General features: G+C 52.9%; 2 protein-coding genes across 3 annotated transcripts in view; one reads left to right on the top strand and one right to left on the bottom strand.

Annotated features, from left to right (window-relative positions):
* Ngef (neuronal guanine nucleotide exchange factor) overlaps positions 1–13,195 on the top strand; it is a 97,796-nt gene extending 84,601 nt beyond the window's left edge. The window contains 10 exon segments of one of the 2 annotated variants that reach the window (NM_001136241.1): positions 734–894; positions 2,523–2,675; positions 4,211–4,340; positions 5,799–5,873; positions 7,640–7,729; positions 8,917–9,080; positions 9,461–9,616; positions 10,147–10,226; positions 10,847–10,951; positions 12,275–13,195. In NM_001136241.1, coding sequence (NP_001129713.1) covers positions 734–894; positions 2,523–2,675; positions 4,211–4,340; positions 5,799–5,873; positions 7,640–7,729; positions 8,917–9,080; positions 9,461–9,616; positions 10,147–10,226; positions 10,847–10,951; positions 12,275–12,465 — 1,305 coding nt within the window. In that variant the 3' untranslated portion in view covers positions 12,466–13,195. 2 annotated transcript variants of the gene reach the window in all.
* A 1,428-nt stretch (positions 13,196–14,623) lies between these two features.
* The window catches only part of Snorc (secondary ossification center associated regulator of chondrocyte maturation), a 5,024-nt gene continuing 2,098 nt past the window's right edge, over positions 14,624–17,549 (bottom strand). Inside the window, 2 exon segments of the mRNA NM_001413910.1 lie at positions 14,624–14,778; positions 14,904–15,086. Of these exon segments, the coding sequence (NP_001400839.1) occupies positions 14,669–14,778; positions 14,904–15,086 (293 nt within the window). The 3' untranslated portion in view covers positions 14,624–14,668.

Here is a 17,549-nt window from a genome sequence, read left to right as displayed (position 1 = left end):
TGCCACACTGTCCCTTCAGGCATCTAAACCAGCCCTAGGTCAAGAGACTGTGGAGAGTGACTGGACAGACAGTGGGCGTGGCTCCCGCTGGATTTGGGGTGGGCTATTGACAAGCACTAACGGCAAGCTAGCCAAGTTTTGAGTGCATCTCATCGGTAAGGCGATGCTGATACAGGAGAAGGGTACTCCTGAAGGCTGAAGTAAAAATTTTATGTTTCCTTTTCTGTTTTTTTTTTCCTTTTCAAAATGAAAATTGCCTTTTTAAAACGTACATTATAAAATATAAAATCAGATGTTGAAAGAAATAACAGAGGCTTAATTGGGATTTTTTTTTCAAGATAATTAAAAAGGTAAAAGGAAAAAACAAGAGTAAAAGTCACTCAAAGCTGCACCCTTCCTGATGGGCATCTTGATTTATTTCCTGTAAAATAGGAGCAGGCAGGGCCCTACCATTCATCTAATCATCTACACCAATAAACTGAGGCTGGAGTCACCTTCATCACCATCTGACTCTGTCATAGGGCCTGCCTCTCATACTGCTGCTTCTACAGGTTGGCCCCTAGCTTGTCATCAGGTGGCAGGCGGGGACAGTGTACTTGCCAAGAATGAGGGGTTGTCTCCTTTGCACCAGGGCGCATTGGCTTTGGCCACACAGCTGCCACCACAGCTGCATCTAAGGACGTTCTCAGCTCTTCTTAGCAATGACAACGAGGTCTCCTCTGTGTCCCCACAGGCCATGTTTGAGTTGGTCACCTCTGAGGCCTCCTACTATAAGAGCCTGAACCTGCTGGTGTCGCACTTCATGGAGAACGAGCGGCTGAAGAAGATCCTGCACCCGTCCGAGGCCCACATCCTCTTCTCCAATGTCCTGGATGTCATGGCTGTCAGTGAGCGGTGAGCACTGGTGTCCACCTTCTTCTATCCTCTCCATAACGGGATGTGGCTGACACCAGGGCCCATGCCTACCGCTGGCTGGGCGTCTATACCTTTGAAGGTTCTGGATTTTTGTGTAAAGAAATAGGGTGGATAAAATGACTCTAGGCACGGGGGAGATGGTGCAGTGGGGTAGAATGCTTGTCTTGCAAGCTTGCTGACTTGAGTTTGATCCCAGAACCCACACGAAACTAGAGGCGGTAGGGTACACTTGTAATTCCAGTTCTAGGGATGGGGAGCTAGAAGAGTCCTTGGGGCTGCCTGGCAAGCTAGCCAGTCTAGCCTAATTGGTGAGCTCCAGACTAATGAAAAATTGTCTCAAAAGAAACTAGGTGGATGGCTCCTGAGGAATGACACCTGAAGTTGACCTTTGACCTCTGACCTACACACACATACACCCACATGCTCGCACACATACAAGTGTGCATCCACATAGATGTAAACCAAAAGGCCCGTTGTCTTCTCCAGCAGGCTGGTCACTGTCACCCCTGAGCCTCTTCCCTTTAGCCTCTGAGACCTATGCATCTTTATGGTGCTGTGAGTTGAAGGACTCTCCTACACCCGTTAGAGTGACGTTGGGTTGAATCTGATGTATGAGACCCACAGGCCAATCTGTATGGGTCTCATGACAATGGCCAAGGTCATCTGGGAAGAACCGCTCGCCCAGAAATACCAAAGCCTAAGCTCCCTGCAGGCCAGTGCCAGTGCTGCCCAAATTACTGTTTCCTTCTCCTCTCCCATGAGGTGTCCAACAACCCAGGAAAAAATGTGGAATCTGCATTTCCTGCAGTTGGACTTGGGTAAAGGAGGAAGTGAGCTCCTGTAGGGGAGGAGGAGGGAGAGGAGGAAGAGGAAGAGGAGGGAGAGGAGGATGAAGGGTTCACTGAGCATTTCCCAGCAACCTCGGAAGCACTAGGCCAACTTCCCACATTCAGATTCGGTTGACCGTGGCAGAGGCAGCCTTCCCCTTCAGTGAGGGTCACTCAGGGTCACGTGTGGAAGCCTGGACTGCTCTTGCTGTCCGTGCAGGGGCCCTCCAGTTGCCCCCTTTACCCTGACACCTGTCTTTCCTTCGTAGTCTCTGCCTCCCCTGGTAGCCGTCCTCTCCTCTTGTCCAGTAACTTCTAGGAGTGTCGGCTCAGTGATGCGAGAGCAACCCGTGAGATCTCTGAGCTTGCCGTTCACAGACCAGCTCCAGTTTTAATTGGGAAAATTCCACAACACAGAAGTAGAGACCCCCATGTTACACTCCCCGTGCGTTGGCCGCTAGCTTAATGAGCGATGGGCAGGACGCCAGTCTAGGTTCATCCAATCCCTGCCTCTCTTGGTACCCAGGGGACCATTGTGAGGCTCAGCTCGGTCACCATTCTGTTACACCTGCAAACACATCAGTACACACTAAGAGATAAAGGTGAGCCTCGTGGCCTCTCCCTGTCTTAATACCTGAGACCACGGCTGTTCCCCGTTGTGTTCAGATGTGCCACGAGCACGCAGGCCCCACCTTGAGAGGGAGTGCTGGTCTGTCCAGCCCGGCACTCTGGTCTCCAGGTGCCTTCGGGTGCCTTCAGCCCAGCCTCCACCTCTTGCAGGTTTTTGCTAGAGCTGGAACACCGCATGGAGGAGAACATTGTCATCTCGGATGTGTGTGACATCGTGTACCGTTATGCGGCTGATCACTTCTCGGTCTATATCACCTACGTCAGTAACCAGACCTACCAGGAAAGGACGTACAAGCAACTCCTGTGAGTATACCCTGCCCGGGCTCAGCCATCCTTGCCTGGGCGTTCCCCAGGACCACACTAAGTCACACAATTTAGTCAGGCGGGTGACAGCATCCAACTCCAGCATGTTCCCTGAGCATCTTGGTGTTACTAGAAAACCCGTAGTCTACCTGTGCTCCAGGGGAGTCGTCTAAAGCCTCCAAACCTGTGTCCTCAGAGGCCAGAAAATCCCTGCAGGAAATAATGTTTAGCCACGGGGATGATCCAAGGTCTAGAACATTGGGAACATGGGCGTGAAGTAAGAAAGCCAATGGTGGGCAGGCAGGAGCCTTGGCTGGCCGTGTGTTGCATGTGAACTGGGAGCCCATCCCCCACTTCATGACCTTGTTCTGAAGCACAGGGAAGGGTACACACCCCTGCAACCAAAACAAAACAAAACGAAAGTCTCTCCAGTAGGAGAACCTATAGTGGACCAGGTTTGCAGTCCCAGACACAGTACAGGTGCACGGGTCTCTGCAGTGCCCTGAGAACAAAGGCAAGGTTGGGGGCCTCATCAGGACAGACGGATCTACACAGGTTGCCTGAGGAGGCTGGCAGACTCTGCCTGGCACACGGCAGCAGCTACCGTGTCGAGAAGCTGTGGGTCAAAGGTGGCAGTTCGGTGACAGTTGCTAAGAAGCATCCTGCAGCCGGCAGGGAATTAGAGAAAGAGAGAGAGAGAGAGAGAGAGAGAGAGAGAGAGAGAGAGAGAGAGAGAGAGTATGTGTGTGTGAGTGTGTTTGTGTGTGTCTAGTCATTTGTGACAGAGTCAGTTTCCCCATGGCTTCTAGGCTTGTTGTAGATGGCGAGCCAGAAGGGTTTCAGTGTGAGCGCATGCCCACTGTCCAAATAGCATCTGGATTGGATTTCTATCCAGCCACATGTTTGAAGTGGACATTTTAAACTTTTGAGTATCTAGGGTATTCATCCGGGTGCTTCCCAGCAACTATTTGGAAGGTGGTGGGAATCAGGTGCTGTTTCTCAGATTAAGCAGGGAATAGGTGTCAGTGTCTTGCAGTTCCCAAGAATCCCCAGGGTAGCTGGTCACCATGGCACTTTGCCCTGTGGGTGCAGATGGGGGAGTCTGCTCCCACTAGCAGCAGGTATGGTGACTGCCCTGTCTGTTGCTGCCGTGCAGTAAGTCTCCGGCAGTCGTCTTCCCGGCCTGCAGCAGCACTGGGCCATGTGGCCAAGCTCTCCTGGCGGGTGCCTGGAGCCTGCTGCGGGTTCCATTTCTCCCGTGGGTTTACCTTGCCTCGGCTTCCTGCTGGGTGAAGTCATCTAATTGTATGTCTGATTCATTGGCTACAATGGGATTCTTACCCTCCCACACGAATCACGCTTTGCCAAGTCTTCATGGCCTGGCATATGGAACCACTATTGTTACTTGACGTTTACATGAACAGTTTATTTCCCATTTAAAAGAAATGAGGAGGGGGAGGGAGGGTGGGAAGCATCTTCTATTCACCCCTCCAGGGCCTGAGCTCAGAGACAGTCCCCTGTGTGTGGATCTTCAGACAGGAGAAGACGGCTTTTCGGGAACTGATCGCACAGCTGGAGCTGGACCCCAAGTGCAAGGGCCTGCCCTTGTCCTCCTTCCTCATCTTGCCCTTCCAGAGGATCACGAGACTCAAGCTGCTGGTCCAGGTGTCACCCCTCACCATGCCCCAGGCTCTGCCGGCCTCCCCTGTCCAAGCCTTTGCTCCTTCTACCTCTCTGCTAATATTTTAGGGAATCCGTTTGTTAAATAAGGGTCAACTAGGGTCCTGTTGTGCTCCAAGCAATGAGGGCTCAGCTCTATTCCAGAAGGAAGGTTGGCGGAAGTTACCAGAAAAGTGGGCATAGCTGTGAGGATTAGAAGGGAGTTAACTCAGTCGAGGGTGCCTGCCTGGGTACTGCCAATCAGAGGAGTCAAGAAAGACCAGCAAGATTTAAGGGAGGTTCAGCTTGGAGGAGCCAACTGCATCAACATCTGGAAGAAGAAACCCACGATGTAGAGGGAACTGAATGTTCAAAGTTGCTGGGGAAAGAAGATGCATAGGAGCAGGGCCAGCACTGACCCGCAAAGCATGATGGGAAGGATGCAGAGGTGTGGGCAAGAAGTTGGGGAAGGAATGTCTCAGGTTCCAGCCTCACCCGATGTGGTTGACATTTGTCAGTGTTCATTGCGGCTGCTACAGAGGCGGAGAGCGGGCACAGAGGAAAGTTGTCTGAGGGTTTCTATTCCTGTACAAAACACCATGACAGAGAAGCAAGTTGGGGACTGGAAATCACACAGGACAGGAACTTAGAGGCAGGAGCTGATGCAGAGGCCGTGGAGGGATGTTACTTACTGACTTGCTTCCCCTGGCTTGCTCAGCCTGCTTTCTTATAGAACCCAGAACCACCAGCCCAGGGATGACACCACCCACAATGGGCTGGGTCCTCCCCCGTTTGATCACTAATTGAGAAAATGCCTTACAGCTGGATCTCATGGAGGCATTTCCTTAAGGGAGACTCCTTTGTATGTTATAACTCCAGCGTGTGTCAAGTTGACACACAAAAAACAGCCAGTACAAAAGTAGACAAGGTTATACTTGGCCCGAGAGTGAGAGAAGCCAAGTTAACTGAACTGAAGGATTGAGGAAAAGATACTTTACAGGAAAAAGACCGGTCAGTGAAGGTCTCAGGACCAGCGCCATGATGACTCCTCACTCCATCTCCAGTGACTCCCAGAAGGAAGGCAGGGAGGGAGGACCTGGTGTAATCACTATGCCTCACCTGGGACAGAGCTAGCCCTTAGCCCTGCCTGAGTGACCAGGGTCCCTTGCTGCTTTGCACTGCCCCTGTGCTTTGCTCTTGATGGACCAGTGGATCTGCACTGGCACAGAGTATTTACAGGCCCTCGGGGCCATAGTACTGAGGCCTGGGCTTCTCATTAGCACGCACACTGGGCCAAGGCATTCATCCCTGGCCTGGCTGAGGGCCCCATACCCTCTCTCCATTCAGTGAAGGGCTATGTGTGTTACATCTTTAAAGCTGCATCCGAGAGATGACAACCAGTGTGGGAGGAAGGGGAACGGGACAGGGAAGAGGTGGGGTAATACAACTCCATCTTGCCTTCAGAACATCCTGAAGAGGGTGGAGGAAGGGTCTGAACGTGAAGGCACTGCCTTGGATGCCCACAAGGAGCTAGAAATGGTGAGTTGTTTCCACCGGTGTGCCCCGCGGAGCCATGTCCCTTCTTGATCGATATCCCTACTGACCTCTCTTACCGTTATTCCTCTTAGCATTCTGTCTCTGTATTCTGAGGTTTACTTTTGCAGTCCGGAAGAGTCACTGAGGGAAAAGAATCCCTGCCTTATGTGGCTTTGTCAGAGCCTCCTCTGCAGTTCTCTACCCCTGCTCATGTGCCCAGGTTGCATGTGGGGGCACTTGCCTGGCCCTCTTTACCAACATAAACCTCTGTTGCAATCCCAATGCCTGTTGCAGCCCCTTGTCCCCTGACCCAGAGCCCTGCCTAGGAGTGTCCCCAACTCCTGGTCCTCCTCGATGACAGAGATGGGTTGTCTGTAGGCATCAGCTGCTTTTTCGAGCCATGTGTGCCTGTCAAGTGCTATACTGGGCACTTGGCCCCACCAATGAGCCATACGATTTTTTTTCTAGGCCCTACTGGGCAGCAACACCCCAGATGGTGTGGTGATCTCTGACCTGCCAGGGGCCTGCCCGCCCCAGAGGGCTGTCTCAGAGGTGGGACAGGGGCCTGGTGTGTTTCCTATTTTAAACTCTTCTCTGCTTTTTTCTTGTCTGTCCTTTTGATGAAAGAGATAATCTGTTTATCTTGCTTGCTTACTTTTTTAAAAAGGTTTTTTTTTTCTCATTCAAAAAATAATCAATGATCAAATACAAGAAAATTTAGAAAATGAACATGAGCAAAATGGAGATAGCAAAGATCTTTCTCTCTCTGTCTCTCTCACACACACACATATACACACATGCATACACACACATACACACACACATATACACACATGCATACACAGCCACACACACGTACACACACACATAAACACGTACACATATACACGTACACACACACACACACACAGCATTTACCACCATAACTGTTTATAATCAGAGACTGTATCTAAAGCACAGCCTTTGCTCTTCAGTTGAGCATGAGATTCAGAGCCCTGGGGGCATGGATACATTGTGTCTCAGTCCATGCTACTTAATGGACAATTGAAATTGGTGACAGATTTTCTCATTCTAAGCTGCACTACAAGGAATATCCTCCATGCTTCTTTCTGCTCTGCCCTTATTAACACTGACAAAGCATCAGGCCAGGCTCTGTCCTAGACCCCATGAGTTATTTAAGACACTGGTCCTGGAGATGGAGGCACAGGGGAAATGTAGCATTAATGGCTTGTTGGTTCCTGATTGCCTTCCAGGGAAATGGGGAGGCTGGGCACCCCTAGGGGTGAGAGTTCAATGTGGAGCCTTTCCTTTCCTAGTCAAGCTGAGGAGAAAGACTCCATCCTCATGGACTGGGAGGTTGGCTTTCTAGTCAAGGACAAGGAGATTAAATCATCCTCTAGAGCCATGGTTCTCAGCCTTCCCAAGGCTGTGACCCTTTAATACAGTTTCCTCATGTTGTGGTGACCCCCAACCATAAAGTTATTATCGTTCTTACTTCATAACTGTAATGCTGTTACTGTTCTGAGTTGTAATGTAGGTATCTGCAGCAGACGCAACCCCTGTGGTGAGGTCGTTCAATCCCCAGGGGACCTTGACCCACAGGTTGAGAACCGCTGCTCTGGACTGCACAGCGCATCCTCACTTAGTTCCAGAGTGTGGTAGAGAAAGAGTTCCTGCCAATCTGAGGCCAGTCAGTCAGTGTCAGCTGCTGAACATAACATAACGGTCTCGTCCTGGCAGACTGGCCTGACGAGTCCTCCCTCTGCCAGGTGGTAAAGGCGTGCAACGAGGGTGTCCGGAAGATGAGCCGCACAGAACAGATGATCAGCATTCAGAAGAAGATGGAGTTCAAGATCAAGGTCAGCCTGGCAAGATCGGGGTCATCCCATGCCCACCCTACCCAGAGGCATAGACAGTCTAGCCTGTACCCCTGTGCACCCTCCCCAGTGGTGGAAGCACTCTGCCCAGATTTACCTTCTGAGAGCTGTGGGCCTTCAGCTGCCTGCCTTTGTGACTGTGGCACTGTTACTACCTGGGTGATCCTGAGCAATGTTCAGGGACTCTCAGTGCTGAGGGATTGGCAAGCTACTTCCTTTTTCTGGATTTCTGGTGACTTGGATATTGGTCCATGGTGTCTAGTGAGGGCCCTGGAGAGCCGTTCATGTAGCTCAGGAGAGCACTGGTCTAGCATGAGCAAAACTCAAAGGGTCCCAGAGGTCAGAGTTTGGGAACTGAGTCCAGCTGGAGGCTGGGAGGGACCTTCAGATACCTCTGGAATTGCACCTGCTGGGCTGACTGCAGAGTGCACGGCAACCCTGGAAAACACCTTGCCCCTGCAGCACTGAGCTTCTTATCCTGTGGGGCACCATTATTTCCTTTCTTCTGTAAACTTGACTTCTGAGGCTACATCAAGCAAGCTGAACCTGATGGGATGATGATCATATACAAACATACACGCACACACACACATGCATACATACACATACAAGCATGCACAATGCACACATACACATGCACACGTGCTCACACACATATACATACACATACGCACCCACATACACATTCACACACACATACAAGCATGCACACACACGCACACATACATATACAAGTATGCACACATGCCCATACATACACGTGCACACGTGTGCACACACACATGCACACACGAACACATTCACACATACACATACAAGCATGCACAATGCACACACATACACATGCACACGTGTGCACACACACATGCACACACGACCACATTCACACATACACATACAAGCATGCACAATGCACACACATACACATGCACACGTGCTCACACACATATACATTCACACACACACACACACACACACACACACACACACACACACACGACACATATGAGAGTGTACACCTGTCTCACTGCAGGGCCGGTGGCAGGGAGTGTATGGCCCCACACAGTCCTTGCACACGCTCAGCTTTACTCCAGGTGTGGCATTTGTAGGATCCTCAAGGGTGCTAGGGTGCTGCCGCCTGACGCCCCTCCCCCCTCCCCGCCCCCCAGTCGGTACCTATCATCTCACACTCCCGGTGGCTGCTGAAGCAAGGTGAACTACAGCAGATGTCCGGCCCCAAGACCTCCCGCACCCTGCGGACCAAGAAGCTCTTCAGAGAGATTTACCTCTTCCTCTTCAATGACCTGCTGGTGATCTGCCGGCAGATCCCTGGGTGAGCCTGGCACTGGAGAGGCCCCGGCCTGAGTGTGAGCACGGTGGGAGATACTCAGGTGGCAGTGTAGCTGTCGTTAGGGTCAGGTTTTCAAAGGCCTTCTGTGCTCTCGCTTTGGGCCATGGTGGAGCCTCCCTGAATGAACTCGTTTCCCTCCTACAAACGTGGGAAGCCTGCACCGTGTCTGACACTGAGCTCAATAAAGTGGCCACTGCTCTGCCACAGCCCAGGATGGGAGCCCTTTTAAGGAGCAGGGGACAGGCATGCTGGGGGTTTCCTAGGGGAGGTAAAGAATGGCTAGAGCCATCTGCTGGTTCTTCCAGCCAGCCAAAGGGTCCTCCTGAGACCAACAAGTCCACCCTGCCTTCCTTGTTCCACAGAGACAAGTACCAGGTGTTCGATTCCGCTCCAAGGGGCCTGCTGCGAGTGGAGGAGCTGGAGGACCAGGGCCAGACACTGGCTAATGTGTTCATCCTGCGGCTGCTGGAAAACGCAGATGACCGGGAGGCCACCTATATGCTGAAGGCATCCTCCCAGTGAGTGTCCAGCACTGTGAGCTACACCCAATGTCACTCATAGGCTTGTCTTCCCCATAGGTAAAACAGGGCTCAAGATACATCTGTAGAAGGCTTGCTCACACTACCCGGCATGACTCCTTCCCGTGGGAACTCTGGTAGAGGCTTTTTCAGGCTCTTCATGGTGGGGTTTAGATGGCATGGATGGCTATATATTCCTGGGCAAGGAGGACAAGTCTATCTTGTAAAATGGATACTTATCCCACATCTGAGCAGCCAGGATAGCCACTCCCTAGAGACTGTGGCTTCACAGCAACATACCTTGAGAGCTAGCCGCTTGCAGGACCTCATGGATGGCTCCTCAGTCTGTCAGACTTCAAACCCCTGGCCTGTGGGGAATGCAGGGTGGTGGGGTCCCTGTGCAGTGAACTGAGCTGTCCTGGTGTTATCAAGAGCCAGGCTTACAATGTAGCTGACCAGAAGGCCTAAACTCACACCATCGGGTGGTGTTGGCTCTGCAGTTGGGCACTGTCTGTCCCCTTCCTATGCAGGAGCGAGATGAAGCGTTGGATGACTTCACTGGCCCCCAACAGGAGGACCAAGTTTGTATCCTTCACATCTCGGCTGTTGGGTGAGTCTCTGACTTGGAAAGGAGGCTCTAGGTTGGCTTTGGCTAGGACTTACTGGGCCTCAGCCTCAGGGCAGCCGGTGGGAAGGGACTTCTCTCCCAAGGAGGTCCATCGTCCACCAGGCAGGAGCTTAATACCCCTGTATACTGGATGGTTAAGAAAGAAGCGGAAGTCCCAGAGTCCTAAGAGTCGGATGGCAGAATCTTGGACCCAAACTCCAGTATTCTTTGGGTTTTCCAGTTGTCTATCCACTCACAGAAGCCCCCAGAGAAACATGAGTCTGTCTGCCTTGCGAAGAGGTTACTATCCCAGCCCGTTGGCTTGTCCTCACCCTGAACTGCTCACAGGGTCACACTTAAGAACAAGAGGTTTCTCTTGTCTTCTAGGCTGATAGCCCCACCATGGCTAGTGAATCCCTTCCTCCCTTTCCCAGAATTCACGGTCATCCAACGCAGCCTCCCTGCGGTTCGACCTCCTCTCTCTCAGAGGGAACCTCTCACTGTTGTACAGTCCCAGGTCCTGTTTTCAGAGAGGACTCAGCCACCCGCTGCTGGCAGAATTGTGGACCAGGGTGGAGCCCATGATGGGGGCCACACCTTACCCCTCTCCCCCTCTCCTGCAGACTGTCCGCAGGTCCAGTGTGTCCACCCCTACGTGGCCCAGCAGCCCGATGAGCTGACACTGGAACTGGCAGACATCCTGAACATCCTAGAGAAGACGGAGGATGGTGAGGCCCCCAGTTCTCTCCATCTTGGCCAGCCAAGGGAGAAAGGACTATAGCCTAGATATAGCACTAGATGCTGCAGTCAGCAGGTGGGCAGGCAGAACCCTCATCTTTGCTGGTACTGGTACTTACTAGGGCATTCTGCTGAGCACTGAGCCCAGGATTCATTGGCTTTCCTCAGACTTCTGAGCCTTCCTTCCATTCCTGTGGGCTGTGAGCCTCCTTCTTCTTAGAGCAGGCCTCGCAGGTGGCTACGGCCCTCCCAGACTTGGCTACGGACTCCCCTTGGAGGGAGCTTGACCCTGACCTCAACCAGTTTGACCACAAGCTTCTGGGGATGCCCTGCTCCCGCCCACCCTGTGGATGGCAGGCAGAATTAGCTCCATCTGGAGTTTTTCTGTAGCTCCTGCCCATTTAAACTCCAGCCCCCTTTCTTGTTGGCATAGTTTGACTTTTGTGTATTAACTCTTCCTCATCAAAATCTCAGGAGTAGGTGGGTAGAATGGCACACACGTGTAATTCCACCATTCATGATGAAAGACGGGGGAAATCCCTGAAATTTTATGGTGGCCTGGGCACAGCGTGATAACCTGATGTTGTTACAACAGAGACAACCAAACTACCTAGGAACAAAGGCCCCCATCCTTTTCTTTGTATTGAGTCATGGTTAGAACACCAAGTGATCTTCACAATATCCCTCTGTGGGTCCCAGGGTCCCCCCTGCCTTTTCTACGACATAGTATACTGCTTCATACCCCTCCTAAGGTGGCCTGAGGAACATTGGGTAGAGACCCATTTAACAAGCCTGGCCAAGATCTCTAGGAGAGGGAAGACAGCAGAGAAAAGAGATCAGGACACTTGGGGACTCAGGGTATCCCCAGTTTATAGCAGCCATCCCACTGCAACCACTTGACTCTCTGGGTGAGATTCTGAGAGAATATGTCCAGTGAGAGGATGAGTTCAATGTCTAGGTTTGCTGAGTCAGGGGTCAGCTCTCTCCTACATTGGTCCCTTGAATGCCTCTTTTAAGAGTGACCCTTCAAGTCTCCTGTCCTGGTATGAGGTAGCCTAGCAAAGTTCAAAATAGGCTCCCACTCATGGGAGAGCCTGCAGCCTGGTTCTTTATACTCCATGTGCTTCGTAGCACATAGTAGGGACAATCTAAGCTTAGGTAGGGTGCCAAGCTACTGTCCTCTAGAAATGCCAAACTCCTAAGGATGGCTCAATCCTTGCTCCCCATACAGAGGGGGAATCCTAGCTAAGAAGAAGCCCCAGCCTAGCCCCCCCCATCCTGTAGATCTCCTGACCCTACTAACTTCTTTGCAGGGTGGATCTTTGGTGAGCGGCTGCATGACCAGGAGAGAGGCTGGTTCCCCAGTTCCATGACAGAGGAGATCCTGAACCCCAAGATCCGCTCCCAAAACCTCAAGGAATGTTTCCGAGTGCATAAGATGGAGGACCCTCAGCGCAGCCAGAATAAGGACCGCAGGAAGTTGGGCAGCCGGAATCGTCAATGAATCCCCCCCCAGCTCAGGCACCAGCCTGAAGGAGGGGGTGTGGGCAGGGATGGGAAGCAGGCCCAGCAGAGATGCCTGACAGATTCAGAGGGTTTTAGGGAAGAATGTCAGTGCCTTCCCAGGCAGCAGGAGTGGCTTGGGCCTGTTCTGTCCCTGCCCACGCAGTGGATGTTCCAGCATCCTGGCCACTCGCTTGCTTACACACTGGCGGAAGGCTAAGTACTTAGGCAGTATTAGACCACCACCCTCCAGCCTCTCAGAGGGAGGAGGGCAGGCATTCTCCAGAGACCTTCCGGGGACTGGAGGAGACCCACACAAGGGTCCCTGGCAGCAGGGAGGTGGAAGGTAACCACCGTCAGGATCCCCTGAACTGCACGTGTCCTTCCCTACCTTGGAAGCAGCTAAGAGTCTACTGGGCACACCGATGGACCACCCCTGCCCAAGGGAGCTTGGTGAGCAGTGCTGACTCTGCCTGCCCATCCCCGTGCCTCTGCCAGCCTCTTTTGCACGGCCAAGCCCTGCCCTCAGCAGGCCTCCCAGAGCTTAGCTGAGGGTTCATGCCACCTCTAGCTCCCTGAAGGGCTTGATGTCACGTGTGTCTCCTGGCCCCTGAAGGAGCCCAGGTGTTTTGCAGAATGAATTGGTCACTGCATCCTTTATGGTCATGGTTTTGAGAAAAGCAAATATCATTTTTGGCTGCATTAAAAGAAGCATCCTGTATGAAACGAGAGGTAGAGACCTGTTCTTTATTGCACAGCAACCAGGCGTTTGGTTCTGGGCTGGGAGGAAGGAGCAGGTTTTCAGGCCAACAGGAAAGGCCTTTTCCGGAGAAGGGGCTGCAGGCACTTTCCGGGGGAGCAGCCAACATTGGGTCTTGGGATGGGAATGGATTTGGGCCTCTGCTTATGGAGGGACTCAAGAAAGGGCTCTCTGAGGTAATGGGGGACTCCTGGGGCAGCGTGAGCCCATGGTTACAAGGCCACTGGGGCCTCAGGTTTCAGTAAGTAGTGGTCCTTTAGGGAATCTGACTTTAGCCCTGGGGCCCAGACTCCATACCTGATCCAGACACTGGCCTCAGATGTTCCTGTCTGCTGCTTCCGTAGGGAACTGCTATCCCCACCCAGGCCTGCCTGCACAGGCACCCTCATTTGGCCATTTTTATCCCAGGGCACTCCTTCTACTCTGTCCCAGAAAAGTGTCCAGGGCACTGGGCATCTGCCAGATGTTCTACATCAGAACAGGCCTTCCAATTGTTCTTGAGACCATCTTCCAGTAGAGCCCAGATTGGCCTTAAACTCCCAGTCCCACCTCAGCCTCCTAAGTACTGGCATTGCAGGCATGTCCTGCTGTGCCTGACCCAGAACAGGCCTATTCAAGTTACTGGACTTTGTAGTATCTTCCCACAGATATTACAGCCCAGCTCTTGGAGATGTCTCAGTCCCTTGAGCATTCCTGGAAGGATATCACAACTTGCCACATTGCAACCAGAGAGTAACAGCTCTTACCCTGGCTTACCCAACCATCCCTCCCCCTCATTCTATCCCAAGTCTATCCTCCCCAACTTCTGGGTCAGCTGGAAAAGGTAGAACACCCCCCAGGAGAGCATATACAGTAACCCGAGCCCCCCAGGAGTATGAATGGTCAGAGTCTGGAAAATTCTGGCCCCTGGGAGGAGGGGGTGAAGACACAAGGATTGGGGTTCTGAGTTAGGATATGGCCCCTCCTGTCCGAGTCAGGGTCAAAAGCTTTTACAACCACATCCAATGTCAATCCTTCAGAGACTGGTCCTCCTAGGTTGGTCTCTAGGAATAGGGTGAACCTGAACCCAGCTCTCCAGCTCCCTTCCCCTCTGCCAGTCACACAAGGCAGAAGCGCTCTCCCACCACCCTCCGAGTCACAGCATGGGGCGGGTGCCTCTGACGCACTGCAGCGGAGCACAGCGAGTGGTGCCTAGCAGACACCTGCGCTCTGGCGCCCTGATTAGCTCGGAGCACAACACATGCACGTGGCCACGCATACACATGTTGCCTGTCTGGAGTTTTCCACCCACTACCCAAGGCACGCGGCCTGGCCCAGCAATACGCCCCCCGTCCAGGTTCGAACGCCGCAGCACCTGCACACAGGCGGGCACTCAGAGGGGACAAAGAAGAGCACAAGGTGCAGAGTCACCGCGGGCGGGGCCTGCGCGGCTCTTTTATTGGCTTCAAGAAGCAGAAAACTTCCTTAGCGCGACGACCACGAGTGCCAGCACCACGCAGGTGGCCAGCAGGGCGGCGATCACGATGGCTGCAATGGCGCCTGGCCCAAGTGATCCTGTGGAGGACAGAGGACCATGTTACCCCTCCCACTCCCAAATCCAGCCTAGGCCTGGACCCCCGCATGCCTTCCTTCCCTCTTACCCTCCTCCCTCCCCTTTTCCTGCTCTGCCCACGCCTTACCTCCATCCTGGTCCACTCTTGCTGGAGGGGTGCTGTCCTCTGGTGCTGGAGCCGAGGTGGGGGATGGGGGGCCAGAGACTGCAAATTCTTGTTTGTGGCTAGTGCTCTCCAGGGGACCTTCACCCGAGGACAATTCAATAGGGTCATTCCACAAGGTGGGATTGGGCTCCTGAGGACCCTCTGCTGCAAAGTCAAAAATAGACAGTGGGACTCAGGTAGTCTATGGGCAGGGATGCCGACTCTCCCCAACAGATCAACTAAGGGATGCCCTACCCCACATTCCACAAGGCCAGGCATTGGGCTAGGAAATTCTCTAAGTTTGGGAAACCATCCACATGTGAGCATTAAAGCCATGCAAGGACAGATTGATGGAGGTAGGGAGCCAGGGACAGTTACAATACAGGGATTGCTCTGTCCCCCAGGGCAGACACAACTCAGCCATCACCTGGGGCAAAAGCTGAGAGTCAAGGACCTTTGAGGGTACCACTGCTCAGGCAAAAGACAGGAGAAGCCAACCATAGGCTCAGATCAGGAACCAACCCTGAGCCTCTAGCAGCCCCTCCCTCAACCCAAGGCAGCTTATTGCTGCTTGAAAGAGGTGGGGGGAACAGCACAGCGAGGCTTCCCACACTCCATCGGTCTCAGCCTGCACATCCAGAATTGCCTTTCATCGACATCCTCAGCCTCTGGGGCTGGGAGTCAACATTGTCTGGGGGTACCCAGGGATCCCAGAGTGAAGGAAAAAGACAGGAAACAAGATAGAGATGAGTCACAGGGCCCCTCTGCCACAGACTTCCCTCCCCCTAAACACACACCACTATAAGAAGCCCAGCCTGTGAAGCCCAGAGCACCACATGCCGGCCCCATGTCTTCTCCAAGACAAGTTCAAGACCAGGCTGGTCAGCAGGCTCTAAGATCTTCTTAGCCTCAAGCCTTGGTTTCACCTGGGAAGGAAAGTAGTCCAGGGGCACAGAGCCCCACGCAGAATCCATACGGAGACCCAATGGCTATCATTCTATCATCTCATTGATTCTAGCTGCCTGTGGCATGGGGGTCATTTTTTTCCCTAATCAGAGAAAAGAAAGTCAAGGCTCAGGTTAAGTGGAGACAACCAAGGTGGGTGGGGCCAAAGCCCTGGGCAGACTGGTGATGGCTCTGTCTCCCTAGGGACCTCCAGTAAAGCTGGACCCAGTGCACCCAAGCACAACCTGTGGGCCACTGGGACGCCTTTGAGCTAAGCGCTCCATCTTTGGGTGCCTCTGTCCCTCTGTGGACAGGCTCAGAATAAGGACAGCTCAGGATAGACCCAAGGGACTGGAGTGTCCCTGCTCATGGTTTACCCCCACCCCCCGGGACAAACAGGACACACAGCCAGAGCCTCGAAATAACCAAGCCCTTCAAAAAATGCCAAGGTTTGGAAAGGGGAAAGAACTGTGAGGATTTGTTCCTGACCAGGATGGGAGGGAGGGTCCTATGCCCTGTCAGAGACTCTGGGTAAAGCTGGTAAGTACAGTGCTGGGGTTCCTGTCCCAGTTTGAAGCCACATTCTGGTTGGGAAAGCACACTTGCTTGTTCTTAACTCAACATCAGAGGCCAAATGATGTCGGCGACTTTGGGCTGCTTCTGCACTGGGGGCTAGGGAACTATGTGGCAAATATTGGTAACTGGTGACCAGGTGAAGGCTGTGCCAGAGTTCAGTACATAATTTTACAACTTTGTGTGTGTGTGTACAGTTGAAGTTTTTTCACCATAAGATTTGGCAGATCCCTTAGGATTTTGGTAGGCCTAACATTAGATTTTAGGCTCTGTCCTAAAGCCTATCACAAGCCTGGGCCAGACTTAAGACTCAACTTGTAGGCAGGGACTACCACCGTGTGCCAAAGGGGTTCCCCAAACTAGACCCCCTTTTTGGAAAAGACTGGCAAAATGTCCCCGAAGACCTTTGTCTTCCACCTCAGGAGGCTTCCCTCTCCAAGAGTGGTACCTGGGCCAACCCCTCTCTAAGCATGAGGAGCGCTTTGTGAGGAGGCCAATGGTTAGAGAAAGTGCTCATAGCCTGAAAACCCTCAGGAAGGACCTCAGGCCTCAAGCAAGCCAGTGCCAAGCTCCCAGGGCTGGACAGGAAAATCCCGAGCATGCCCTTCAACAGGCCTTGAGGTCTTCACAGACTGCTTGTCTGCCCTGAGACTCTTCAGGACACACCCAAAATAGACAAGCAGGCTGGTCCCTCCCCACCCCACCTCTACCGGCCGAAGCTTACCTCCAGTGCCAGGCATCTGGCCAGGGAGGCCGCCCAAGTCTTCTGAGTGCCAGGGCCGGCCAGCCTGAGTGGTGCCTACTTCCTGGCCAGAGACGGAGTTTGCCCCAACCCACCATGGCAGGGGTACACCTGTGGGTCGTAGCCAAGGCCTTATCTTGTTTTCCTATGCACTCCATGTTCTCCAGACTTAGAACATTAAGAAAGAGCAGTAACCCAGCTCCCTCCAAGTCATCCGGTTGAAGCCAGGAACTACAGGCCAGTGTGCCAGCAGAAGGATGAGGATGGGGAGGAGTCCTGGGGGGCATGTACAGGGGCCCCAGGAGCAGGGCATGGAGGGCAAGGCTGAGTGACAGCAAATGATGACAGGGAAGGCAGTCATGGCAGGA

This window comes from Rattus norvegicus, chromosome 9 (assembly GCF_021556685.1).
Source record: "Rattus norvegicus strain SHRSP/BbbUtx chromosome 9, alternate assembly SHRSP_T2T, whole genome shotgun sequence".
In the NCBI taxonomy this organism is placed as follows: Eukaryota; Metazoa; Chordata; class Mammalia; order Rodentia; family Muridae; genus Rattus; species Rattus norvegicus.
The sequence above is the reverse complement of the archived record's forward strand: the minus strand, read 5'-3'. Positions and strand labels throughout refer to the sequence as shown.